The 27,781-nt window shown below is 46.5% G+C and overlaps 1 protein-coding gene across 1 annotated transcript in view; it reads right to left on the reverse strand.

Annotated features, from left to right (window-relative positions):
* Nucleotides 1-5,172: 5,172 nt before the first annotated feature.
* Nucleotides 5,173-27,781, reverse strand: part of LOC103166910 (telomere repeats-binding bouquet formation protein 1-like) — a 32,397-nt gene continuing 9,788 nt past the window's right edge. Inside the window, exons 6-14 of the mRNA XM_029057386.1 lie at nucleotides 27,007-27,067; nucleotides 26,481-26,596; nucleotides 26,200-26,321; nucleotides 22,036-22,188; nucleotides 19,893-20,024; nucleotides 15,154-15,293; nucleotides 13,722-13,924; nucleotides 7,577-7,641; nucleotides 5,173-5,931 (exon numbers count right to left, since the gene is read on the reverse strand). Coding sequence (XP_028913219.1) covers nucleotides 26,248-26,321; nucleotides 26,481-26,596; nucleotides 27,007-27,067 — 251 coding nt within the window. The 3' untranslated portion in view covers nucleotides 5,173-5,931; nucleotides 7,577-7,641; nucleotides 13,722-13,924; ... (2 more) ...; nucleotides 22,036-22,188; nucleotides 26,200-26,247. The remainder of the gene's footprint in view (nucleotides 5,932-7,576; nucleotides 7,642-13,721; nucleotides 13,925-15,153; nucleotides 15,294-19,892; nucleotides 20,025-22,035; nucleotides 22,189-26,199; nucleotides 26,322-26,480; nucleotides 26,597-27,006; nucleotides 27,068-27,781) is intronic.

Here is a 27,781-nt window from a genome sequence, read left to right on the forward strand (position 1 = left end):
CCCATATGGAGCTCATGTTCTTAATCCGCATTTTGCAGGTGAGGTAACTGAGGCACAGAGAAGTTGTGACTTGCTCAAAGTCATACAGCTGAGAAGCGGCGGAGCCAGAATTAGAACCCATGACCTCTGACTCCCAAACCCATGCTCTGTCCACCATGCCACGCTGCTTCTTCTAAGTGCCCAAATATTTAGGGAGTGTAGACTCAGGTTCATGGGTAATATGGTACATGATGGGGAAATAGGGTGGGGAGATGAGAGATTTGTCAGGAAAGACTTCCTGGAGGAGATGAGAGGTGACTTTATTAAGGCTCTGATGATGGGGAAAGCAGAGGTCTGTCAGATGTTAATGGGGAAGCAGGTCCAGGCAGGAGCTGGGGGGTTGTGAGCCCCCAGCCCCTGAACTCCAGTTCCATGCCCCCGCCTCAGACCCCACCCAGGCCTCCTCTCACTTGGGCACGAGATGCATTTCTCTCCTCCCCGGCCCCGCCAGGCCCATTCTCACCGCTCCCTGGCCTCAGAAGGGACACCCTCACCCAGCCCCGGATCCTGACGGGGCATCGTGGAGCAGCCATGGCCATTGTGGGGTGCGGACCAGACAGGCACCCCATCCCCCAGGGCGACCATCTGGCAGCCGGGTCTCCTCTGAGTCAAAGGGGAGTATTTCAGGGGTTCTAGGTGCTTCTTCTACTCCCCATAGCACGTGGCCTTAAACTCACTGCCTCCACCTATATGACATTTACATTACTGTCTGCCTCCACCAGGAGATTGTAACCTCCTTGAGGGCAGGGATTGTGTCTCCTTTACACCACTGTGCTCTCCCAAGCATTTAATACAGTCCTCTGCCCACCGCTTAGTGGATAGAGCACAGGCCTGGGAGTCAGCAGCTCATGAGTTCTAATCCCAACTCCACCCCATGTCTGCTGTGTGACCTTGAGCAAGTGACTTCACTTCTCTGGGCCTCAGTTACCTCATCTCCAAAATGGGGATTAGGAGTGTAAGCCCTATGTGGGACAGGAACTATGTCCAACCTGACTACCTTCTATCCACCCCAGCACTTAGAACAGTGCTTGGCACTTAGTAAGCAATTAACAAGTACCATAATAATTCTTCTTATTATTCAGTAGATATCACTGAATGACTTAATGCTGGCTGAGCAGTACATTGCCTTGTTTACTTGGGCTGTGGGAGCCTCACCTCGTGTCTCAGAGAGAATGGCTTCTCCGGTGGCACTGTAGGTGGCCTGTACAATGTCAGCCACCAGCTGACCCATCTGCTGGACCGCCTACTGGAGGGAGACTTTGTTCAGGCCAGGGAGGGAAGCGTCGCAAGGGGTGGGGTGTCCCACTTGTTTCTCCAGCAGGAGTGAAAGGTTGGGCTGAGCTATCCACCCGATCACCCTGTGACTAATTCATCAATTGCATTCATTGAGCACCTGCTCTGTATATAATGTCTGTTAGAGCCTGAACCTGTTTTCTCTCCACCGAATACAACTGATGGATTGATCTTGCCCCCCTTGACACTCTTTCCACATTCGCTCTGTTACCAAATCCTGTCGGCTCTACCCTTGAAATATCTCTAGAGTTTATCCCTTCCTCTCCATCCAAACTGCTACCTCCTGCGCTGGTCCTAGAACCTAGCCTATCCCACCTCCATTAGTGCACCAGCCTCCTCGCTGACCTTTCTGACGCCTGTTCATACTTGACTCTGCTGCCATCAACATTTTTCTAAAACCACTGTTTTGATCATGTCTCCCCTCCTCTCAAAAAACCTCAAATGGTGGCCCGTTCATCTCCATATCAAACAGAAATTCCTTACTGTCGGCTTTAAATCAGTGGACTTGGGTTCTAAACTTGGCTCTGCCACTAGTCTGCTGCGTGACCTTGGGCAAATCACTTAACTTCTCTGGGCTTCAGTTCCCTCATCTGTAAAATGGAGACCAAGATAGTGAGCTTTCTGTGGGACAGGGATTTAGTCCAATCCGATTATCTTAGTGTTAAGCACTTAGTACAGTGCTTGGCACACAGGAAGTGCTTAACAAATACCATAAAAAAAAACCTAACAAAAAACGGTACCAAAATGGCTCTTCCCCTCCTACCTAACCTCACTAAACCCCTACAACAATCCAACCTGCACATTCTGCTTCTCTAATAACCAACCTACTCAGGGTGCCTCGATCTTGCCAAGCTCACTGCAAACCACTTGCTCACATCTTCCCTCTGGCCCGGAATTCCCTCTGCACATCCAACAGACCTCCACTCTTCCCATCTCCAATGCCCTACTAAAATTAGATCACCTCCAAAAGGACTTCCCTGACTAACCCCTGATTGCCTCACTCTATAGTTCCTCCCTTCCATGTGACCTTATGCATTTGGTTCGGTACCCCTTAAGCAGTTGGATACTCACCTCCCCTCCCAACCCCTCCCTGCCAAGTCCCAGAGCAGTTCTGTATCTATCCTTACACACTCCCATTTTCCCCATCTGTAATTTATTTTAATGTCTGCCTCCCCAACTAAACTGTAAGCTCCTCGAGGGCAGGGACCATTTCTCCTCAATATTATACTGTTCTCTCCCAAGTGCTTATCTCCCCCTACCTTCTGCAACACCCTGACATGCTCCCTTTGCTTCCTCTCCCGCCCCCACTCCCTGCAGCATCTCCACAGCACTTATGTATATATCAGTCATTTTACTTATTTGTACTGATGGCTGTGTCCCCGCCTCTAGACTGTGAGCTCGCTGTGGGCAGGGAACGTCCCTGTTCATTGTTGTATTGTACTTTCTGAAGCGCTTAGTACAGTGCTCTGCATACAGTAAGCGCTTAATAAGTATGATTGATTGATTGAATGAATGAATATAGTGCTCTGTGTATAGTGAGTGCTCAATACATGCCACCGATTGGTTGATTGCTGTGACACCCACTCTGTACACGGTCACCAAGTGAAGCACTCACAGATCTTCAAATGGGCTTCATTAGAAAACTCAGAAAGTGGGAATTGGATGGTGTGCAACAGGAGAAAGGAAGGCAGGGTAGGTGTAAGAAAAGGCAAGCAAGGAAAGGGAACCTGGGATCTTCACACACAATGGCACCCACAGCTAAACAGAATGCCCCATTCTTCATGTCTTCAGCTAGGGGAAAGTCAGCTCAGAGGCCTCCCCCATTGCCGTGAAAAGGACACCCGTCCCTGGACAAAGCAGTGGAGGAGTAGGTCGCATTGCCTTCCTTCACCCATCTCTGTGTGCCTCAGATACCGATATGATGGCAGTTAATGTGACTCCTCAAGAAACTACCTTACTCCAGATGAAACTCCAGGCGTTGCCCATCCACCTCTGCATCAAACAAAAACTCCTTACCATTGGCTTCAAAGCACTCAATCCCCTTGCCCCCTCCTACCTCACCTGGCTACACTCCTTCTACAACCCAGCCTGAACACTTAACGCCCCCAATGCTTACTTTCTTACTGCATCAACATCTCATCTATCTCACCCCTAATTCCTCGCCCTCGTTCTGCCTCTGGCCCGGAATGCCCTCCTTCCTTAAATCGGACAATTACTCTCCTCCCTCTTCAAAGCCTTATTGAAGGCACATCTCCTCCAAGAGGCCTTCCCTGACTCTGCACTCCTTTCTTCTCCTGTTCCCTTCTGCATTGCCTTGACTTGCTCCCTTTATTCATCCCCTCCCCCAGCCCCACAGCATTTATGTACATGTCTGTAATTTATTTATGTTAATGTCTGTCTTCCCCCTAGACTGTAAGCTCGTTATGGCCAGGGAATGTGTCAGTTTATTGTTACTTGGACTCTCGCAAGCGCTTAGTATAGTGCTCTTCATGCAGTAAGTGCTCCATAAATACAATTGAATGAATGAATAAATGTGTGCTAAATACCCCATGAAATGAATAAATGTGTGCTAAATACCCCATGACCATCCTTCTGCAGTGCCCTAAATTTAACATGTAGATTAGTGATTTCTCTTGGCCCCTCATGCAGATTAGGGCCTCAGGTGTTCTAAAGGGCAGAAAATAAAACTGGGGAACATTCAAATGACCTAGCGGTCTTTTACTGGAATTGTGCTTTTTGCCTTTGGCTGTGTATCAGTGAGGCCTATGATCTAGAATCGAGTTGTCATCAAAAACATTCTAAATGAACATTGCTTAAGAGAGCAGGAATGATAGCACAGCTATTGCCTGCGCAAATGGACAACAAATGTGGGGACAATGGCGAGTGCTGGCTCAATTACAAAAGCGAACTTGTCTCATTGTATGGTCTGCCTGACACACCATAGCCATTTTTCTAAGGAACCTCACCATCAGATGCTTGATAATTATTATGGCATTTGTTAAGTGCTTATTATGTGCCAAACACCGTTTCAAGCGCTGGGGTAGATAGAAGGTAATCAGGTTGGACACAGTCCCTGTACCACATGGGGCTCACAATCTTAATCCCTATTTTACAGATGAAGTAACTGAGGCACAGAGCACTGAAGTGAGTTGCCCAAGGTCACACAGTAGACAAGGGGCAGAATCGGAATTGGAACCCAGATCTTTCGGACTCCCAGGCCCATGCTTTATGCACTAGGCCACGTTGCTTCTCAGGGTGATGTTCAGCTGACTATGGAATTGTCATTTTACTGCAACAGCTTCACATTTAATACTTGTTCTATTAGAGGGAGGGGGTGGCTGCCATTTTGCTCTTTTTTAGCCAGAAGCTCAGAATCAGGTCGCATCTCATTTGTAACCAAAGGGCCAAAGATTCGACCTCTTAAATTCCTCAAGGAAGTACAACACACTGGAATTCGTGTGCCATTCTTCAGAGATACAATAGGGTCCCACACCATCTTTGCAACAGGGTCATACGTATGCGAATCGTGTAGATGGAGTCTGTGGTATTTTTGGATCAGGTGAAGCTTTCAATTCAAGTTTTAAGAGCCCTGAGCCTATGTATATTACAGGCTTTCCTTGTTAAGTCAGGTAAAAGAAGAAATGTCATGTGTATATATTTCATTGTGAAGCCAGGACATCAGAAAGGATGGGAGGCAGTAGAAGAAAAGAAATGAGAACATAAAAATTTAAGAGAACCAGTGATGTGTAATGTTGTGGGGCCAAGTCAAGCACAAACAGTTTCTGTGAGCCAGAAATGTCTCAAGAGAGAAGAAATACTCAGTAGGACCACTTCCAACAGATTTCCAGGAAAAAAACCTTTTTATTTAATAATGACAGTTCATTTAACTTTCCTAAAAAAATTCACTTATCTATCAAAGGTGTCTTACATTCTCTTCAGTGAATGAAGTCAGAGACGGCACAACTGTATCTGAACAATGGGCTACGTTCTTCCCTAGTACATAACTCACTCCTCTGTAGTAAGTTAGGTTCTCATTGACTTAGGCAAAAGGATATTTTTAACATTCCATGAATAATTTCATTCGCTAAAAACACTGTTTAACAAATTCAATTTAAACATAAAAAATTCTATTAAAACAGTTAGTGGCCTCTACCCAATTTAGGAAAGACAAAAGGAAAATTTTAAACAGTTAAAAGCAGCGAGTACTTTTATGTTTCTTCCTTTTCGGCCGCTTCTTGAACAAGCAGAAACAAAGGTCTCCAGAACTCATTCTACCAGAAGCCCCTTTAAGAAACAATATCACTGCCCCCCATTTGAATATCATGCAGTGAAACAAACCGGTATCGGCAGGACACAACTTGCTTAAAATGAAGAACAGTTACCTTTTTAAAAAATCTCTACACATAAAAAAAACTCTTTCGGGAATTATATATCATTTAATTTATCTAACGAGTAGTATTTATAGGCCAGATCCACTGTAGTCTTTCTTCCTAGGTAAGACCACGACGTTCAATTCTAGCGGTTTCCCAGTTTCTTTACTGTAGTAAAAATGTCGGCTACTTTTTCTTCGGCACCTACTTTATGGATTCTCGGGTTGTTCTGTAATCATTACACATGTAAGATGAAAGACTTTCTCAGTCGGCATGTTCGCAGATCCTCCTGAGCCTTGTGTCCATCCACCCCTCTGTCCGCCATCCACCTAGCCCCACCCTTTGCCCAAACAGTCGAAAAGGGCGAGAGACTTGCCTCTGCAGAGCAAGTATGAGGAGGGACAATACCTTCCCCATGGAGCCCAGTGCAGACAACACTAGGGAGCATCATCTGCCAAGGGGGAATGATGAATAGAGACCGCCAGCAATTCTGCAACCAGCCTGGCTGCCCCCACTCCCTACCCTTCAACATCTTAGTGACATGAGTGAGAGAACTGAGTGAGAGAGTGTAGGAGCAGAGACAGTGTCTAATTCCCACCTGTGTATACCTCCCAGGCCTTAGTTGGGTGTTCTGCACATGGTAAGCACTTAATAAATACCACTCCTCCCATTACAAACTGCTGAACAGATCACCTTCCCGAAGCATCACCCCCTGGCCTGCATCTCTCCTGTCCTCCAAACCCTCCACTGGCCCACGGTTTCACTTCTCAACAAACAAGACCATCCACACAATCAGCTTCCAGGGTCTCCACCACCTGGCTCCGCCTGACCTAACTGCTCTCTCAACCCACTATCTTCCAAGTCGCTCTCTTCATTCCTCCACAGCCAACAGTCTCACTGGACCTCGCTCTCAATAATAATGTAATAATAATGTTGGTATTTGTTAAGCGCTTACTATGTGCCGAGCACTGTTCTAAGCGCTGGGGTAGACATAGGGGAATCAGGTTGTCCCACGTGGGGCTCACAGTCTTAATCCCCATTTTACAGATGAGGGAACTGAGGCCCAGAGAAGTTAAGTGACTTGCCCACAGTCACACAGCCGACAAGTGGCAGAGCTGGGATTCGAACTCATGAGCCCTCACTCCAAAGCCCGTGCTCTTTCCACTGAGCCACGCTGCTTCTCAAGGCTCCCGCCTCTGACCCCTCAGTCACCCAGTTACCCTGGCTTGGAATTCCCTCCTTCCCTACATCAGACGGACCACAGCCCTCTCGACATTTGAATCCCTCCTTATATCCTTCCTCCTCTGACTAGTTTTCCCCAATTCAATCCTCAGCACCTTGAGTCATACCATCCCTTTGGCCAATTCTAGCATTCATCTATGTAGCTCTAATCCATTTTAATGTCTGTATCCGCCCCTAGACTTTAAGTTTCTTGTGTGTAGTAAAGGTGCTTACCAAATCCGTTATAGTTTACATTTCCAAGCTCTTGGTTTAGTGCTTTCTGCACATGGTAGCACTCGATAAATACCACTGATTGATGGATTAACTCCGAATTTAATGACGCCGGACCAGGACAAAAACAACTTCCTCTTCAAAATTCATCAACGTTCCCATGGATAAAGCTTTCTTGTCATTGTGGTAAGGCTTTTCAACCCGAAAAAAGTTCTTAGCTCTGAACTCACAACTACCAATCCAATCTCCCTGTTGCTGAAAAGGTATAGTTCAGAAGATGAAATGTTATGGGTGATGGAGCTACCCGCTTTGGGCGGTAAGAGCTGAAACAGCCATTTGAGGTGGTGAAGAGTAGACACATTTTCTCCCCCAAATTTCCAGCTAAGCTTAACACAGAGGAGAGAAAAATTCTGCTATTTTACCTTCCTTTGGTGGCTGCTGCACTCTATTTTCATCTTCTGAAGCTGGATGGTCAAATACTCGTTCACTAAAAGAAAAGGGACAGTAGGTTAAAAGAACAGTAGGTTAATAAGTGGTTCTAGTTAATATCTTGATTGATGCTCGGGCTGAATGAATTGTGAGTATGCTCAACAAATTTACAGTCGATACAAAACTGAGTAGGGTGGCTAACGTGGTCAAGTGACCATGAACATATGATCCAATAAAAAGACAACAGAAGTCAGAAAGGACAGTGTGAGACAGGATACTTAAGGAGAAAAAAGGCAATCAAATGGGGATAAGGCTGGCCAGGCACAAAACATCTGAAAAAGACCTGTGGGAGAGTCATTCATTTATTAATTAATTCAATCATATTTATTGAATGCTTACTATGTGCAGAGCACTGTACTAAGCACTTGGGAAAGTACAGTACAGGGAATGTGTCTGTTTATTGTTACACTATACTAAGCACTTGGGGGAGTACAACAAAAAAGAGACACATTCCTTGCCCACAATGAGCTTAGAGTCTAGAGACGGACATCAACATAAATAAAGTACAGATATGTACATAAGTGCTGTGGGGCTGGGGGTGGGGGGGAAGAACAAAGGGAGCAAGTCAGCGTGACGCAGAAGAGAGTGGGAGAAGAGAAGAGAGGGAGTTTAGTCTGGGAAGGCCTCTTGGAGGAGATATGCCTTCAATAGGGCTCTGAAGTAGGGGTAATTGTCTGTCGGATCTGAGGAGGGAGGGCATTCCAAAAACGAGTTGTCTACACTCGTTGCCTTGAATTCCTCAACTCCAACTCTCTCCTGGACCCCCTCCAATCTAGCTTCCCTCCCCTCAACTCCCCCGAGACTGTTCTCTCAAAGGTCACCCATGACCTCCTTCTTGCCAAATCCAATGGCTCCTACTCTATCCTAATCCTCCTGCACCTCTCAGCTGCCTTTGACACTGTCGACCATCCCCTTCTCCTCCACACTTTATCTCACCTTGGCTTCACCGACTCTATCCTCTCCTGGTTCTCTTATCTCTCTAGCCGTTCATTCTCTGTCTCCTTCACGGGCTCCTCCTCCCCCTCCCATCCACTAACTGTAGGGGTTCCTCAAGGGTCAGTTCTTGGCCCTCTTCTGTTCTCCCTCTATACTCACTCCCTTGGTGAACTTATTCGCTCCCACGGCTTCAACTATCATCTCTATGCAGATGACACCCAAATCTACATCTCCTCCCCGGTTCTCTCTTCCTCCCTTCAGGCTCATATCTCCTCCTGCCTCCAGAACGTCTCCACCTGGATGTCTGCCCGCCACCTAAAACTCAACATGTCCAATACTGAGCTCCTTATCTTCCCTCCCAAACTCTGTCCTCTCCCTGTCTTCCCTGTCACTGTGGATGGCATGACCATCCTTCCCGTCTCACAAGCCCTCAACCTTGGTGTCATCCTTGACTCAGCTCTCTCATTCACCCCATACATCCAATGCCTGCCAGTCTCATCTTTATATCACCAAGATCAGCCCTTTCCTCTCCATCCAAATGGCTATCTTGCTGGTACAAGCTCTCATAATATCCCGACTGGATTATTGTGTCAGCCTTCTCTCTGATCTCCCTTCCTCCTGTCTCTTCCCACTCCAGTCTATTATTCAATCCGCTGCCCGGATCATCTTCCTACAGAAATGCTCTGGGCATGTCACTCCACTCCTTAAAAACCTCCAATGGTTGCCCATCAACCTCTGCACGAAACAAAAATTCCTCACTCTTGGTTTCAAAGCACTCCATCACCTTGCCCCCTCCTACCTCACTTCCCTTCTCTCTTTCCACTGCCCACCCCGTACACTCCGCTCCTCTGCCACTCACCTCCTCACTGTCCCCCGTTCACGCCTATCCCACCTTCGACCTCTGGCCCACGTCCTCCCATTTTCCTGGAATGCCCTCCCTCCTCACAACTGCCAAACTAGCACTCTTCCCCTCTTCAAAGCCCTATTGAGAGCTCAACTCCTCCAAGAGGCCTTCCAGACTGAGCTCCCCCCTTTTCCCTCTGCTGCCCCTCCACCCTCTGCTCCTCCCCCTTCCCCTCCCCTCAGCTGAGCCCTCTTTCCCTATGCTCCCCCTCCCCACCCCATTCTCTGCTCCTCCCCTCCTCTCTTCCCCTCCCCTCGTCCCCTCCCCTCAGCACTGTGCTCATTTGTATATATTATTTATTACCCTATTTATTTTGTTAATGAGATGTACATCCCCTTGACTCTACTTATCGTGATAATGTCTTGCTTTTGTTTCGTTCTGTTTTGCTCTGCTCTCTCCCCTGATTAGACTGTGAGCCCGTCACTGGGCAGGGACTGTCTCTATCTGTTGCTGAACTGTACCTTCCAAGAGCTTAGTACAGTGCTCTACACATAGTAAGCGCTCAATAAATACTATTGAGTGAATGAATGAATGAATTCCAGGCCAGAGGCAGGATGTGGGCGAGAGATTGGCGGTGAGATAGGTGAGATTGAGGCATAGTGAGGAGGTTAGCATTAGAGGAGTGGGCTGGGTTGTGGAAGGACAGTAAGGAGGTGACGTAGGAGGGGGCAAGGTGGTGCAATGCTTTAAAGCCAATGGTGAGGAGTTTTTGTTTGATGCAGAGGTGGATGGGCAACGACTGAGTTTTCTGAGGAGTGAGGTGCCATATCCTGAATATTTTTGTAAAAAGATAATCCAGGCAGCAGAGTGAAGTATGGACTGAAGTGGAGAGAGACAGTAGGCTGGGTGGTCATTCATTCATTCAATAGTATTTATTGAGCGCTTACTATGTGCAGAGCACTGTACTAAGCGCTTGGGATGAACAAGTCGGCAACAGATAGAGACAGTCCCTGCCGTTTGACGGGCTTACAGTCTAATCGGGGGAGACGGACAGACAAGAACAATGGCACTAAACAGCGTCAAGGGGAAGAACATCTCGTAAAAACAATGGCAACTAAATAGAATCGAGGCGATGTACAATTCATTAACAAAATAAATAGGGTAACGAAAATATATACAGTTGAGCGGACGAGTACAGTGCTGTGGGGATGGGAAGGGAGAGGTGAGGAGCAGAGGGAAAAGGGGAAAATGAGGCTTTAGCTGCGGAGAGGTAAAGGGGGGATGGCAGAGGGAGTAGAGGGGGAAGAGGAGCTCAGTCTGGGAAGGCCTCTTGGAGGAGGTGATTTTTAAGTAAGGTTTTGAAGAGGGAAAGAGAATCAGTTTGGCGGAGGTGAGGAGGGAGGGCGTTCCAGGACCGCGGGAGGACGTGACCCAGGGGTCGACGGCGGGATAGGCGAGACCGAGGGACGGCGAGGAGGTGGGCGGCAGAGGAGCGGAGCGTGCGGGGTGGGCGGTAGAAAGAGAGAAGGGAGGAGAGGTAGGAAGGGGCAAGGTGATGGAGAGCCTTGAAGCCTAGAGTGAGGAGTTTTTGTTTGGAGCGGAGGTCGATAGGCAACCACTGGAGTTGTTTAAGAAGGGGAGTGACATGCCCAGATCGTTTCTGCAGGAAGATGAGCCGGGCAGCGGAGTGAAGAATAGACCGGAGCGGGGCGAGAGAGGAGGAAGGGAGGTCAGAGAGAAGGCTGACACAGTAGTCTAGCCGGGATATAACGAGGGCCCGCAATAGTAAGGTAGCCGTTTGGGTGGAGAGGAAAGGGCGGATCTTGGCGATATTGTAGAGGTGAAACCGGCAGGTCTTGGTAACGGATAGGATGTGTGGGGTGAACGAGAGGGACGAGTCAAGGATGACACCGAGATCGCGGGCCTGCGGGACGGGAAGGATGGTCGTGCCATCCACGGTGATGGAGAAGTCTGGGAGCGGACCGGGCTTGGGAGGGAAGATGAGGAGCTCAGTCTTGCTCATGTTGAGTTTAGGTGGCGGGCCGACATCCAGGTGGAGACGTCCCGGAGGCAGGAGGAGATGCGAGCCTGAAGGGAGGGGGAGAGGACAGGGGCGGAGATGTAGATCTGCGTGTCATCTGCGTAGAGATGGTAGTCAAAGCCGTGAGAGCGGATGAGTTCACCAAGGGAGTGAGTGTAAATGGAGAACAGAAGAGGGCCAAGAACTGACCCTTGAGGAACTCCAACAGTTAAAGGATGGGAGGGGGAGGAGGCTCCAGCGTAGGAGACCGAGAATGATCGGCCAGAGAGGTAAGAGGAGAACCAGGAGAGGACAGAGTCCGTGAAGCCAAGGTGAGATAAGGTATGGAGGAGGAGGGGATGGTCGACAGTGTCAAAGGCAGCAGAGAGGTCAAGGAGGATCAGAATGGAGTAGGAGCCATTGGATTTGGCAAGAAGGAGGTCATGGGTGACCTTAGAGAGAGCAGTCTCGGTAGAGTGGAGGGGACGGAAGCCAGATTGGAGGGGTTCTAGGAGAGAATGGGAGTTAAGGAATTCTAGGCATCGATTGTAGACGACTCGTTCTAAGATTTTGGAAAGGAAGGGTAGTAGGGAGATAGGACGATAACTGGAGGGGGAAGTGGGGTCAAGAGCGGGGTCAGCAAGGAGGCTGATGCAGTAATCTAGGCCGGATGGGATGAGTAATTGTATTAACGTGGAGCAGTTTGGGAGGAGAGGAAAGGGAGGATTTTACTGATATCGTGAAGTTGGGCGACAGGATTTAGTGATAGATGGAACATGTGGGTTGAAAGAGAGAGAGGAGCCAAAGCTTGTGAGACAGGAAGGTTGGTGGTACCATCTCCAGTGATGGGAAAGTTACGGGGAGGACAAAGTTTGGATGGCAAGATAAGGAGTTCTGTTTTGGACATGTTAAGCTTGAGGTGACAGGAGGACATCCAAGTAGAGATAATAATAATAATAACAATGTTGGTATTTGTAAGCACTTACTATGTGCAGAGCACTGTTCTAAGCGCTGGGGTAGATACAGGGTAATCAGGGTGTCCCACGTGAGGGTCACAGTCTTCATCCCCATTTTCCAGATGAGGTCACTGAAGCCCAGAGAAGTGAAGTGACTTGCCCACAGTCACACAGCTGACAAGTGGAAGAGCTGGGATTCAAATCCATGACCTCTGCCTCCCAAGCCCGGGCTCTTTCCACTGAGCCACGCTGCTGGGAGATGTCCTGAAGCCAAGAGGAAATGCAAGACTGCAGTGAGAGAGAGATCAGGGCTGGAGATAAGGATTTGGGTATCATCCGCAAAGAGGTGGCAGTTGAAGCCATGTGGGGTGAATGAGTTCTCCAAGGGAGTGGGTGTAGATGGAGAATAGAAGCGGATCCAGAACTAAACTTGTGGGACCCCCCCCACAGTTAAGGCGTGGGAGGAAGAGGAGAAGCCTGTGAAGGAGACTGAGAATGACCGGCCAGAGAGGTAAGAGAAGAACCAGGAAAGGACAGTTAGTGAAGCCAAGGTTGAATACCGTTTCCAGGAGAAGTGGGTGGTTGACAGTGTCGAAGGCAGCTGAGAGGTCGAGGAGGATTAGGACGGAGTAGAGGCCATTGGATTTAGCAGGAAGGAGATCATTGGTGACCTCTGAGAAGGTGGTTATCTGTGGAGTGAAGGGGACGGAAGCCAGATTGGAGGGGGTCAAGAAGAGAATTGGAGGAGCAGAATTTGAGACAGCGGATGTAGAGTCCTAACCAATCACAATCAAACAACTGATCAATGGCATTCTCTGAGCTAAGCAAAGCCAGATTGGAGGGGGTCAAGAAGAGAACTGGAGGAGAAGAATTTGGGACAGCGGATGTAGAGTCATAACCAATCACAATCAAACAACCGATCAATGGCATTCTCTGTGTTAAGCACTGACTTAAGTACCTGGGATCGTACAACAGAAGCAAGACACACACTGCCTGCCAGAAGCCATAGAGTTATGAAGCCGAGGATGAGTTTTCATCTGATGCGGAGAGACATGGGAAGCCTGTTGGGGGTTTGGGCAAAGGGCAGGTCCAAGTGACCGCCCAAGGTTCCTTCCTCCATTTCTGGGATCCTACATGGGCCAGATTCATCTCACAAGCTCAATCATGTCAGATTGCGGAGGTAAGGGGCAGGTAGGTTCCTATCCCCCCATCACACAATGCTAAAACTCATTGAATTTTCATTTAATCTGGATTTCATATTCACAAGGTACAGTTATTCTGAATTAAATGTAACCTCTATGTTACCCTTGGTTACAGTTTACCTTCCAACTGGTTCATGTTTGCTGGAAAAAGCACTTGTGGGATCCCCTCCAAGACTCTCTAACTGACTCTGGAGCTCATCGTTTGCAGATGGGTGGTAAATCTGAGCACTTGACTCAGAACATCGCTTTGGAAGGGCATCTTCTTGGTCGCTATCTTTCAGCACGGAATCTCCAGTGTCATCATCTGTTTTAGGGCCTTGTTCCTGCAATACAAGACATCACAGAAACAATTCCAAAGAGGCAGGTTTACCTGTGGCTCCATGTAGCATTGCCCTCACACAATGTGGAAAATGAGTGGGCTACAGGTAGAGGAAATACAAGTTTTAAAGGCAAGGATCGGGTCGGTTAATTCTATGGTACTCTTCCAAGTGCTTAATACAGTGTTTTGCACACAGTCAGCACCCAAGAAATATGACTGATTGATCTATCAGCAGGCTCACAATAAATACTATGGGAAAGATGACAATAATAAGAGGCCAAATCAAAAGCAGAGCTAAGGTACGCAAATGACGGAGGCCCAGAGAAGGGCTTCCTTCAGATGCAAGGAGTTTGGGAGAGGATGTCACTTGGATGTCGGTAGATGTGATCCCTGCCCTCTAGGAGCTCCCACTCTAGGAGCACACACCTGGACAAAATCTCATTTTCCAACAGTAAGAACAGCTACACAGATGCCTTTTCAAACTCCTGTAAATCAATCTAATAATCAATCAAGGGTATTTATTGGGTGCTTACTGTACACAAATTCACTCTTGAAATTTCTCCTGGTTGCTGCTGACTCCAAGTTAATGGGGCCCTAATTATTACCCCCATCCTAGGTCTAAATCCTTCACACTGGAGTATTTTTGCCCTATACTTCAGCATATGCTATCGTGGCAGAAAGTCTCTTAAGGGACCAACCAATAGTAACGTCTCTGTTCCCTCTTGGCCCTCATTCCTCTCAGGGGCACCCCAGGAGGGGCAGAGCCCATGGCCTCCCACATGTGCCCCCTCCCCCAAACCTCCTCTGATGGGTCTCGGGCCCGTCACCCTAGGTGGTTCCACCCTCCCCGGCCAGGGGACCCCAGAAAGGAGTGGCGGGGAAGAGAAGGGGCACCGGGGACTCAGGTGCATGTCTTCATCCAGCTCTGGTGCACAAATTTTAAAGGCAGCTGCCCAGAACTCCATTCCCCAGGAGGGGTGAGGTCCCCAGGTGGAAGGAGGGATGTGGAACAATTGCCCCAACTATTGGAACAATTGCCCCTTCCCGACAAATGGTACAGATTCCCTTCCTTCACCTCATATTGATGTGGAAAATAACGGAATGAGCAGTCTAGAGCTTTGGCAATTCAGTTTTCTGTTCCTGCCCAAATTATGATTCACACACAAAGAATTATCAGACCTTCTCTAAAATCTTTGGAAGGGGATTTATATGTTTTGAAAGAAAGAGGCAAACCTCATCTTCTTCTCTTTTAATTGTTTTTTTAGGCAAGGAGTTTTGGATTGTCTTCATGTGGCCAAAAATTTCTCCTCGTTCACACAGTCCAAGGATGTCTTGAGAAGCATTTGCAAGAAGTTGAACGGCCAAATCCTTAACTACGTGAAAGGGACGGGGGTGGAGGTAATGAGAGTTTGGACATTATTATAAATGTTTTCATGTTAAGACTTTATTTTCATGAAAATGAATTCACAAAACTTGCCCACTCAACCATTTTAAGGTCACTAAATTTCAATTCACAAAATGTCACATACCACACTAAGCCTATATCATATTCCTTGTCGTGGAACCCCAGTTTTCCTTCAGAAATGATTTTGGGAGTAAAAGACACAATCTCCTTAAAGGAAACAGGGAACGTAAAAATAATTATAATAATGATAATTACGGTATTTGTTAAGCGCTTACTATGTGGCAGGCACTGTACTAAGTGCTGGGGTGGATACAAGCAAATTGCTTTGGACACAGTCCTGTCCACGTGAGGCTCACTGTTTTGATCCCCATTTGGCTTTCTAGAAAGAGCACGGGCTTGGGAGTTAGAGGTGGTGGGTTCTAACCCCAGGCTCCCCACTTGTCAGCTGTGTGACTTTGGGCAAGTCACTTAACTTCTCTGTACCTCAGTTACCTCATCTGCAAAGTGGGGATTAAGACTGTGAGCCCCACGTGGGACTACCTGATTACCTTGTATCTATTCCAGTGCTTAGAACACTGCTTTGCCCATAGTAAGCCCTTAAGAAATACCATAATAATTGCTATTATTATTTACAGATGAAGTAACTGAGGCACAGAGAAGTTAAGTGTATTGCCCAAGGTCACACAATAATAATAATAATAATAATAATGTTGGTATTTGTTAAGCGCTTACTATGTGCCGAGCACTGTTCTAAGCGCTGGGGTAGACATAGGGGAATCAGGTTGTCCCACGTGGGGCTCACAGTCTTCATCCCCATTTTACAGATGAGGGAACTGAGGCACAGAGAAGTTAAGTGACTTGCCCACAGTCACACAGCCGACAAGTGGTAGAGCTGGGATTCGAACTCATGAGCCCTGACTCCAAAGCCCGTGCTCTTTCCACTGAGCCACGCTGCTTCTCAGATGAGTGGCACAGTCAGCAGACTCAGATGAGTGGCACAGTGGCAACAGATGAGTGGCACAGTCAGGATTAGAACCCATGACCTTCTGACTCCCAGGCCTGTGCTCTATCCACTATACCATGCTGCAATGGTAATCTTTATAGAGTCCACCATTTACAGAATAATGCTTGGGATACAAATCATGAACCTATCAGTAATTTGGTATCAAATTGTTTAGCTCTCATGTTATCTTCAACTGACAATACTAACAGAACATAGATGAGAACATTTCTTCCTCATTTTCTACCGAACTACAGCCCCAGTCCCATTCCTGAGCCCTTATGTGTTTACACTTAGCGTGTGCATAGAGATGTACAGCCAATGGTACAGCCATGTTCAACTCTCGAATGGCTTCTTCCCCATTGTTTTCAAACATGCTCATGTCTCTCTACCTTACAAAACCCACCTCTGAAAGCCATGGCTCCCTCCAGTTATTGCCTCATCTCCCTCCTACTATTCCTATCCAAACTCCCCAAGCGAGTTAGCTACATCTGTGGCCTTCACTTTCTCTCCTGGAATTCTCTCCTTGACGCCCTCCAATCTGGTTCAGCCCCCTTCACTAGACAGAAACTGCCCTAACAAAGGTCGCCAATGATCTTCTTGCTTCTACTCCATCCTAATCCTTCTCGACTTCTCAGCTGTCTTTGACACTGTCAACCACCCACTTCTCCTGGAAACCTTATCCAATCTTGGGCTTCACTGATACCTTCCTCTCCTGGTTCTCCTCCTATCTCTCAGGTGGCTCATTCTCGGTTTCCTTCGCGGGCTCCTCCTCTGTCTCCCATCCTCTAACTCTGGGAGTCACTCAAGGCTCAGTTCTGGGTCCCCTTGTACTCTCTGTCTATACCCACTGCCTTGAAGAACTCATTCACTCATATAACTTCAACTACCATCTCTATGTGGAAGGTTCTCCAATCTACCCTCCCCAGCCCTGATCTCTTTCCTTATCTGCAGTCTCGTATTTTCTTCTGCCTCTAGGACATCTCTATCTGAATGTCCCACCAACATCAAAAGCTTAACATGTCCAAAACAGAACTTCTCATATTTCCACCCAAACCCTGTCTTCCCCATGGCTTTCCCAACACTGTAGACAGCACCACCATCCTCCCTGTCTCACAAGCCTGTAACCTTGGCGTTATAGATCTCATTCAACCCGCACAATCTATCTCCAACTCCTGTCGCTTCGGCCTTCACAATATTGCTAAAATCTGCCCCTTCCTCTCCATCCAAACTGCTATCATGTTAATCCAAGCATCATTCACTCCTCCCTTGGTAATCTCCCTGCCTCATGTCTCTTCCACACTCCAGTTCATACATCATTCTGTTGCTCAGATCAGTTTTCTTCAAAAAAGTTCAGTCCATGTTTCCCCTCTCCTCAAGAACCTCCAGGTCCTGCCCATTCACCTCCGCATAAAACAGAAACTCCTTATCATCGGCTTTAAAAGCACTCGATCACCTTGCCCTCTCCTACCTTATCTCCTTGCTATCTTACAACAACCCAGCCCGCAAACCTAGATCCTCTAATGCCCACCTACTTACTGTTCCTCCATCATATCTATCTTGTCGTAGACCCCTCGCCTTCGTCCCGCCTCTGGCCTGTGCCTTCCCTCTTCATAGCCCACAGATAATAATGATTAATAATGCATATGGTACTTAAGGGGACATTTGATCACTGTCCCCACCTTCAAAGTTGTATTAGAAGCACAACTTCTCTCAAAGGCCTTCCCTGACTAAACCCTCATTTCTCTTTTCGTGTTCCCTTCTACGTTGCCCTAGTACTAGGATTGGCACCCTTTATTCATTCCTCCCCCAACCTTACAGCATTGATGTACCTATCTGTAATCCATTTGTTCATATTAATGCCTGTCTACCCCTCTGAACTGTAAGCTTGTCATAGGCAGGGAACATGTCTACCAACTCTGTTGACTGTACTCTCCCCAAGTGCTTACTACAGTGCTCTGCACAAAGTAAGTGCTCAATAAATACAACTGATAGATTGACCGATTGAATGGTCCAATCCGACTGTTTATTCCACTCTCACTCTACTCCCCACTCCGATCCTCATCCTGCCAACTGCAACCACTACTGGTACAGACTTTGTAGGTCTGCCTCCCCCAAAGGAACGTCAGCTCCTTGAAGGTAGGGACGTCTGGCTTGCTCTGCTGTACTCTCCCATGCTGACTTTGGGTGCAGGTAGAAGCAAGAACATGGGGTGACTGCTGGAGGGTACAGGGGAACCCAGAGAAAGGCTTCTCTCAGACAGGAGAGACGTGAGCTGGTTTGGGGGCCCCTGTGGCACGGCTAAGGGGAGGTGAGGGGATGTGAATGAGGAGGCAAGTCACGAGGTTACTACTAGCCTGAGAGTGGCAGTTCAGAGTTGGAGAGGTGAGAAATGCTGTAGGTTCTGACTGTCTGCTACCCAGGGAGAAAATTCCTGCTAACTTTATGAGGACAAGTCCAGAGGGTACCTGGGGCTGGCCACACGAGGAATCTGCCCCTTACTCACCTCTGGGGCAGATTTGCTTTCTCTCATGAATAAATAGCTTAAAGCACACCACACTAGTCATTAATGTAAAATGAACCACAGCCTTTTGAAAATGAGTTTATGTGAGGTTATTTTTACAATAACAATTAACTTACTCAAAATCTCACAGCTGTGCAACACAATAAAAACAATGAGTTTTGCAACCTCACTATGAGAATCAGTTAGGAATCTGCAATAAGGCTAAGGCCATTGTTCTGGAGCAGTAAAATCAGATTTTGCTCTGCAGAATATAATGAAATTACAGTTAGAGTCTTCTCTATTTTGACTAACTGCTAATGCCTTTCTTTCAGGATATCTGCACCCAGTCTAAATAATAATATATCATAATAACAATTCATTAATGAAAAAATAATGATAATACTGGTATCTTTTAAGTACTTACACTATTATTATTATTCATAATGATAATAACAAAAACAATAATAATAATGGTATTTGTCTCCCCCTCTAGACTAATAATAATAATAATGTTGGTATTTGTTAAGCGCTTACTATGTGCCGAGCACTGTTCTAAGCGCTGGGGTAGACATGGGGAATCAGGTTGTCCCACGTGGGGCTCACAGTCTTAATCCCCATTTTACAGATGAGGGAACTGAGGCACAGATAAATTAAGTGACTTGCCCACAGTCACACAGCCGACAAGTGGCAGAGCTGGGATTCGAACTCATGAGCCCTGACTCCAAAGCCCGTGCTCTTTCCACTGAGCCACGCTGCTTCATGACTATGACTATGACTATGAGTTCATTGTGGGCAGGAATGTATCTGTTTGTTGTTATCCCAAGCGCTTAGTACAGTGCTTTGCACAAAGTGAGCGCTGAATAAATACGATTGAATGAATGGCCCAAGATCACACAGTGGGCGAGTGGCAGAGTCATGATTAGAACCCAAGTCCCCTGAATCGCAGTCCTGTGCTCTTTCCACGGGACTCTGCAGTTTCTCTTTCAGTTTATATATAAACAGAAAGTGGACAAGGTATTATGCTCGCTGCAGAATCAAGCCCACTAAATAATACCCATACTCACCACATGATACTATGGCATGCCCAAGGGTAAGCAGAACACCATTTTTCTCTCCAGAATCCAGACCCTCCAGAAGCAGCAAAGTCAGAAGTTTGGGCACCACGTGATGCTTTGCTAGAATTCTACTACCAGGAGCTTGTAGAATAAAACATTTTAAACATATGTATAATTGACAAAAACATTTTTTAAATCAGCAGGGTGGAAAACAAAATCCAAATATAGACCTTTCAGGTACTCCTCTGCCTCCCGGTGAGCATTCTGACCTCTGTCCCCTGCGCTAATCCCCCAGTTCTTCCAAAACTGGAACCATTTGGTGATAGCAATCTTCAGGATGATGAAGAATGGATTCCTTTTCAGCACATATGTGCAACTGCACAGCTGACTGTCTGGGAGGCTATTCTTCCTACCCAGGGTTTAGCCGTGTCGTGTCTGTGACAGACTGATTCTTACTGAGCTCTGGGCGATGAGCTACTTCCACACGGCATACAACAGCACTATCACACAAGGCTCCGTCACCTACATGTACTACCATGCTCACTGACACCACGGGGCCCACCCTTCTCCTGGAAGGGAGTACTTTTGAGGCAAGCCATAAGCTCTCTCCCTCTCATTCACCCACACACTTTGTGCATTAGATCCCAGCTTACACTCCCCATTCCCTTCAAGCTCACTTATTCACTGTACCTTGTTTTCTGCTCTCCTGCCTCTGACCCTTGGCTCATAACGTTTCCCTGCCTGGAACTCCTTCCCCCTTCAAATCTGCTGAATACAGCTTTCCCCATCTTCAAAACCTTTTCTGAAATCCCACCTCCCCCAGGAGGCCTTTCCTGATTAAGCAAGCTTCCCAGGTTGTGTCCATCCAACAGCTGCCCTTACCCCTTATGTTTATTTGCCTTGGTACATAGGCACATTCATGACTTGAAGTAATTTACTCTTAGATATCCATCTTTCTATCTTCCTGCTACCAACAGCCATAGCGTGTTTCTTTCCATGCAACTATTTGTGAACTCATTTTTTTGCCCCTTTTAGTTGTGACTAGTTTTCATGATGTTTCTCCCTTTTCTTCCTATGGTAGATAGACCATCCCCATTCAATTAAACTCCCCTGACTGACCAGCTCATTGTGGGGAGGGAATGTGTCTGCTTATTGTTATAGTAGACATTCCCAAGAGCTTAGTGCAGTGCTTTGCACACAGTAAGCGCTCAGTAAATTTGATTGAAAGAACGAAGGAATGAATGACCAAGAAGTTTGGCAACAGAAACTGGAAACAGTGTGGTTGGAGCAGTAATTGCAGGCATGGAGAGAAAGGAGAGTGCTTAGTACAATGCTCTGCACACAGTAAGTACTCAATAAATATGACTGAATGAAATAATAATAATAATGATGGTATTTGTTAAGCGCTTACTATGTGCTAAGTATCTAAGCGTTGGAGCACTGTTCTAAGCGCTGGATGAATGAGATGATCCATGATACGACACCAAAAGGGAATCAGCAGGACATGGTGATAATTTCAATGTGGGCAAAGAATGAGAAGGAGGCATCTAAGATGATTCCAACGTTACAAACAAGGTGGGGACAGAAAGGACAGCTTGTGCCTTTGATCAAGATGGGAAAAGTGGGAGGAGTTAAGGAGGGAATAGGCGTAGCTCAGGAGAACAGGACACAGAAGTACCAATCCTGGACAGGGAAGGGGGCAGCTGCCTCCCACCCCAGAGTTGGGACCGTAGGGAAAAGGTTTCCAAGGCTTTTGGAGCAGATGGGGAGGGACCGACAGGAAATGGACCCACAAAATGGTGATTCCACTCGTAGGTAGCTGGCTTCCAGGGCCAAACGGAGAGGGGTGTCGGTCGGTGAGGGGACTGGGCAGGGGGCTTAATTCTTCCCCAAAAGGCTCCTAAATCAGCCAGGGGAATTTTGCATTTCCACACTGGAACCCAGGGTGGTGGCGGGTGTGGCGGCAGGAGGTAGAGAGTACTGAGTTTGTGATCACAGAGGGATGGCGACAAAATGCTGGTAAAACATCATAAGTCATTCACAGCATTTGTGTGTACATAAAGTCTCCAGAAAATCAAGCACCGAACTGTGGAACAATCATATAAAATGGAATTACTGGAATACTAGACATGCAAATGTTTGAATCACTCACGGTTATCAGCAATGCAGACACCCATGGCAACTGTCACCGCTACTGCCATTTTAGCACTAGAAATATTCTGATGTGAATCTCCAGCCAGCTTGGTAAAAATGTCAGCCAAACTATCCAATCCACCAACAGATATGAAGAATTTCTGAACCAGGGCTTCAGGAATAAAGTTATAGAACAGTCACTAGATTGATCAACCAAAGGGATTCTTATTCCTTCTACAAAATGGATACAAGTACATGGACATTGCTAGGGCAGAATTTTTGTGTTAAAATGATACTTTTCCATATGCCGCTAAACAAGTATTTTTCAATCAGTCGGTCAATCTTAATCGTATTTATTGAGCACTTACAGTGTGCAGAGTATGTTGTGCTAAGCACTTGGGAGAGTACAGTATAACAGAGTTGGTAGACACGATATAAATTATGAATACGTAAATCACGGATACATTTATTGCGTATTAGAATACGTTTTCCTATCGCTGCAAATTAATGGAATGATCGAGCTCAGGCCATTAAACAGAGAATCCCACTGAATAGATTCACTCTTATAACCAGCAAGCTGCCAAATTTCTTAATTCCAACATAATCAATCAATAATAATAATAATGTTGGTATTTGTTAAGTGCTTATTATGTGCAGAGCTTACTATGTGTAGATATAGGGTCATCAGGTTGTCCCACATGAGGCTCACAATCTTAATCCCCATTTTACAGATGAGGTAACTGAGGCACAGAGAAGTTAAGTGATTTGCCCACAGTCACACAGCTGACAAGTGGCATAGCCGGGATGGTATTTACCTACTGCTTTTGGAGTGCTCACCACCGGGACTCATTTGAGTTCAGAGACAAAGACCAAACACATTCTGTCCTTGACTACTGCATCAGTCTCCTCCCTCTCACCCCTGCAGTCCTTACTTCACTCTGCTGCCCGAATCATTTTTCTAAAAGAAGTTCAGTTCACGTCTCCCGACTCAAGAACCTCCAGGATTTTTTATTTGTTTGGTTGGTTGTTTTTAATGATATTTGTAAATGCTCACTATATGCCAGGCATTAAGTGTTGGGGTAGATACAAGCTAATCAGGCTGGACACAGTCCCTGCCCACGTGGGGCTCACAGTCTTAATCCCCACTTTACAGATGAGGTAACTGAGGCTCAGAGACATTAAGTGACTTGCCCAAAGTCACACAGCTGATAAGTGGTGAAGCCGGGATTAAAACCCACAACCTCTGACTCCCAAGCCAGTGCTCTTTCCACTAAGCCACGCCTTCATATCCAACACTATCACCACTCTTCCAATCTTCAAAGCCTTACTCATAGTGCATCTTTTCCAAAAGGCCTTTGCGACTGAGCTTTCATTCCCCCTACTCTACTTCCCCTCCCTTCTGCATCACCCAAGCACCTGGATCTGTACCTTTTAAGCACTGGATATTCACCCCACCCTCAGTCCCACAACTCTTCTGGACAGAGCCATAATTCATTTTAATGTCTGTCTCCCTCTTTGGACTACCAGCTACTTGTGGTCAGGAAATATATCTAACAATTCTGTGGTACTGCACTCTCCCAAGTGTTTTAGAAGAGGACTTTGCACACGGCAACTGTAAGCTCATTGTCTCTAGACTGTAAGCTCATTGTAGATAGGGAATGTGTCTGTTCATTGTGATACTGAACAGTATCTTATCAGAATCAGTATCTTGATTCTATTTAACGTGATAATGTTGTCTTGTTTTTGTTTCTTTCTGTTTTGCTCTGCCTTCTGTATCCCTCGATTAGACTGTGAGCCTGTCATTGGGCAGGGATTGTCTCTATCTGTTGCCAAATTGTACATTCATTCATTCATTCATTCAATAGTATTTATTGAGCGCTTACTATGTGCAGAGCACTGTACTAAGCGCTTGGGATGAACAAGTCGGCAACAGATAGAGACCCAAGTGCTTAGTACAGTGCTCTGCACATAGTAAGCGCTCAATAAATACTATTGAATGAATGAATGCTGTACTCTCCCAAGCGCTTAGTACAGTGCTGTGCACAGAGTAAGTGCTCAATCAATACGACTGATTTTAATTGAATGGGTAAGCACTCGATAAGTACCACCAATCGACTGACTGAGTGACGGGGATGATTTCTTTCATTTTACTTATTCTGGCCTATGCTTTTGATGTTTACTTATTTTAACGTGTCTGCCCCCTTCTAGACTGTAAGCCCGGCGCGGACAGGGACCGTCTCTCTTTATTGCTGAATTGTACTTTCCAAGATCTTAGTACAGTGCTCTGCACATAATAGCTGCAACTATCATCTCTGTGCAGATGACACACAAATCTACACCTCTGTCCCTGTCCTCTCCCCCTCCCTTCAGGCTCGTATCTCCTCCTGCCTCCAGGACGTCTCTACCTGGATGTCTGCCCGCCACCTAAAACTCAACATGGTTGAAACTGAGCTCCTCATCTTCCCTACCAAGCCCTGTCCTCTTCCTGACTTCCCTATCACTGTGGATGGTACAACCATCCTTCCTGTCTCTCAAGCCCGCAACCTCGGTGTCATCTTTGACTTGGTTCTCTCATTCACCCCACACATCCAATCCATCACCAAGACCTGCCGGTCTCACCTTTATAATATCGCCAAGATCCGCCCTTTCTTCTCCTCCCAAACGGCTATCTTACTGGTACAGGCTCTCATGATATTCTGGCTGGATTATTGTGTCAGCCTTCTCTCTGATCTCTCTTCCTTCTGTCTCTCCCCGCTCCAGTCTATTTTTCATTCCACTGCCCGGCTCATCTTCCTGCAGAAACGCTCTGGGCATGTCACTCCCCTTCTTAAAAACCTCCAGTGGTTGCCTATCGACCTCCGCACGAAACAAAAACTTCTCACTCTAGGCTTCAAGGCTCTCCATCACCTTGCCCCCTCCTACCTCTCCTCCCTTCTCTCTTTCCATTGCCCACTCCGCTCCTCTGCCGCCCACCTCCTCACCGTCCCCCGTTCTCGCCTATCCCGCTGTCGACCCGTGGGCCACGTCCTCCCGCTGTCCTGGAATGCCCTCCCTCCTCATCTCCGCCAAACTAATTCTCTTCCCCTCTTCAAAGCCCTACTGAGAGCTCACCTCCTCCAAGAGGCCTTCCCAGACTGAGCTTCCCCTTTTCCCTCTGCTCCCTCTACCCTCCCCCACCTCCCCTCAGCTAAGCCTTTACCCCCCCTTTCCCTCTGCTCCTCCCCCTCTCCCTTCCCCTCCCCTCAGCACTGTGCTTGTCTGCTCATTTGTATATATTTTTATTACCTTATTTATTTTGTTAATGAGATGTACATCACCTTGATTCTATTTATTGCTATTGTTTTAATGAGATGTACATCCCCTTGATTCTATTTATTGCTATTGTTTTTGTCTGTCTCCCCCGATTAGACTGTAAGCCCATCAATGGGCAGGGACTGTCTCTGTTTCTGATTTGTACATTCCAAGTGCCTAGTACAGTGCTCTGCACATAGTAAGCGCTCAATAAATACTACTGAATGAATGAATAATAAGCGCTCAATAAATACGAATGATTGAATGAATGAATGAATGAATGAATACTTTCTGGGGTGGATGAGCCTGTATAAGAGACTCTACTATATCTTCTTAGGAACCACTTCACATATACCAGTAAGCGCTCAATAAATATGATTGAATGAATAAATTGATGAATGAATATAACCTGTCCTTTTACCATTTGCTGACTAAACAGCCTCAAGATGACTAACAGATGTACTGTGCTGCTAATCAATGCTTCCCTGGCAGAGAAAGACATCTGCTTTGTTTAACAGAGCATGAAGATGGTTCCAACCCAGGGAACTCTGCCTCCTTGCCCTGGGGCCTTCTCAGGGGCAAGCAGATATCTTGTCTAGGGAGACAGACACCTCTCCAAGGGTTCACATCTTGGGCGGGACCCTTGAACTCTATTTCCCCCAGTCCAATAATTAGCTCCATCAAGAACTTTCCCAGGCATCTGTAGACTTCAAGCTCCTTGTAGCAGGATCACGCCTACCAACTCTGTTGATGGTGCTGACAAGTCGCACCGCCATTTGGGTTAGGGTTTACCGTAGAGAAACTCAAGCATTGGAGGGAATCCAGTATATTCACTGTTCCACAGAATGGTTCTCCTAAATGAATCTCAGTTAAGAAAATAATTAATACTTACGGTTGTCCTCCACTGTGAGTCAATTAATAAGCAAAGGGATGAATTATCTCATGCATTCATAGGGACTTCCAACAAGGTCTGTACATGCAGCAAAACAGAAGAGCAAATTTCCTGATTTTCCACTGACAAGAAAAGAAACCAGAACTTAATCAGGTAAATGTCTGACTCGGCAGAGGGACTCCTCTAGAAAAACTCAGTGACCAATAATTTACTTAGTTTCTCATTTTTCTTATATTCATTTTCCCAGGCGACAAATACAGTAGGAAATTTACAATACCTACCATTTCGAGGATTACTGACAGCTGCACCCAGAGTTTTGCACACTGCATACCACAGGGAACGTTTTTCCTTAAAGCTTCCACTTGAGGACTCAATTTCAGATTTTGTGAGAGTTTCTCTATTAGGAAACAAACAATTAAAATGGTCAAAATGCTTTAAATTCACAAATGTTTGTTACTTCCTTGACCAAAGATTAGTTTCCTATTATTCATTTACTATTATTATTATTAAGTAATAATAATAATAATGGTACTTATTAAGCCCTTACTATGTGCCAAGCACTGTTCTAAGCACTGGGGTAGATATGAATTAATCAGGTTGGACACAGTCCCTGTCCCACATAGGCCTCATACTCAATCCCCATTTTACAGAAGAGGCAACTGAGGCCCAGAGAGGTTAAGTGAATTGCCCAAGGTCCCACAGCACACATGGCCCAGGTCCTTCTGACTCCCAGGCTCGTGCTCTATCCATTAAGCTACATTGCTTTTCAACCCCTAACCCTAACCTAACCCTAACCCAAAGGTTTACCTGAATAACTTTTGCAGAATGGGAATACAGCCTACTTCTCTCAAAAGCATTTGTCCAGTTCCTAAAAATAAGAAAAATTGGTTAGCTGTCAAACAATAATGACAATAACAATTGCATTTGTTAAGCACTTACTATGGTTCAAGTACTGTACTAAGCTCTGGGGTAGATACAGATAATCAAGTCCCACATGGCCTCACAGTCTAAAGTACAAAGGAGAACAGGTATTAAATTCCCATTTGGTGGGTGTGTAACTGAGGCACAGAGAAATAATCACCTGCCCAAGATCACACAGCAGATACAGTGGCAGACCCGGGATTAGAATTTGGGTCCTCTGATTCCCAAGCTCATGCTCTTTTCCACTGGGCCATGCTGCTTCTCATATGATCCTCAGTGATTCAACATACTCTTAACAGTTGTTTGATCTTATGTAATCTAGTGCAGCTTACTCAGCAGTTGTGGAAAAAATAAGGATGGAGATAGAGGACGCCTGAATGATAACCCCAAATGATACCCCCAAAATGATAAATCTACGTCTCCTCCCCTGTTCTCTCTCTCTCCCTCCAGGCTCACGTCTCTCCTGCCTTCAGGACATCTCCACCTGGATGTCCTCCCGCCACCTAAAACTCAACATGTCCAGGACTGAGCTCCTATTTCCCTCCCAAACCCTTACCTCTCCCGACTTTCCCTTCACTGTGGACAGCATTACCCATCTTTTCTCGTCTCACAAGCCCACAACCTTGGTGTCATCCTTGACTCTGCTCTCTCATTCACCCCC

The sequence above is a fragment of the Ornithorhynchus anatinus genome, unplaced genomic scaffold (genome assembly GCF_004115215.2).
Source record: "Ornithorhynchus anatinus isolate Pmale09 unplaced genomic scaffold, mOrnAna1.pri.v4 scaffold_93_arrow_ctg1, whole genome shotgun sequence".
Taxonomy (NCBI): Eukaryota; Metazoa; Chordata; class Mammalia; order Monotremata; family Ornithorhynchidae; genus Ornithorhynchus; species Ornithorhynchus anatinus.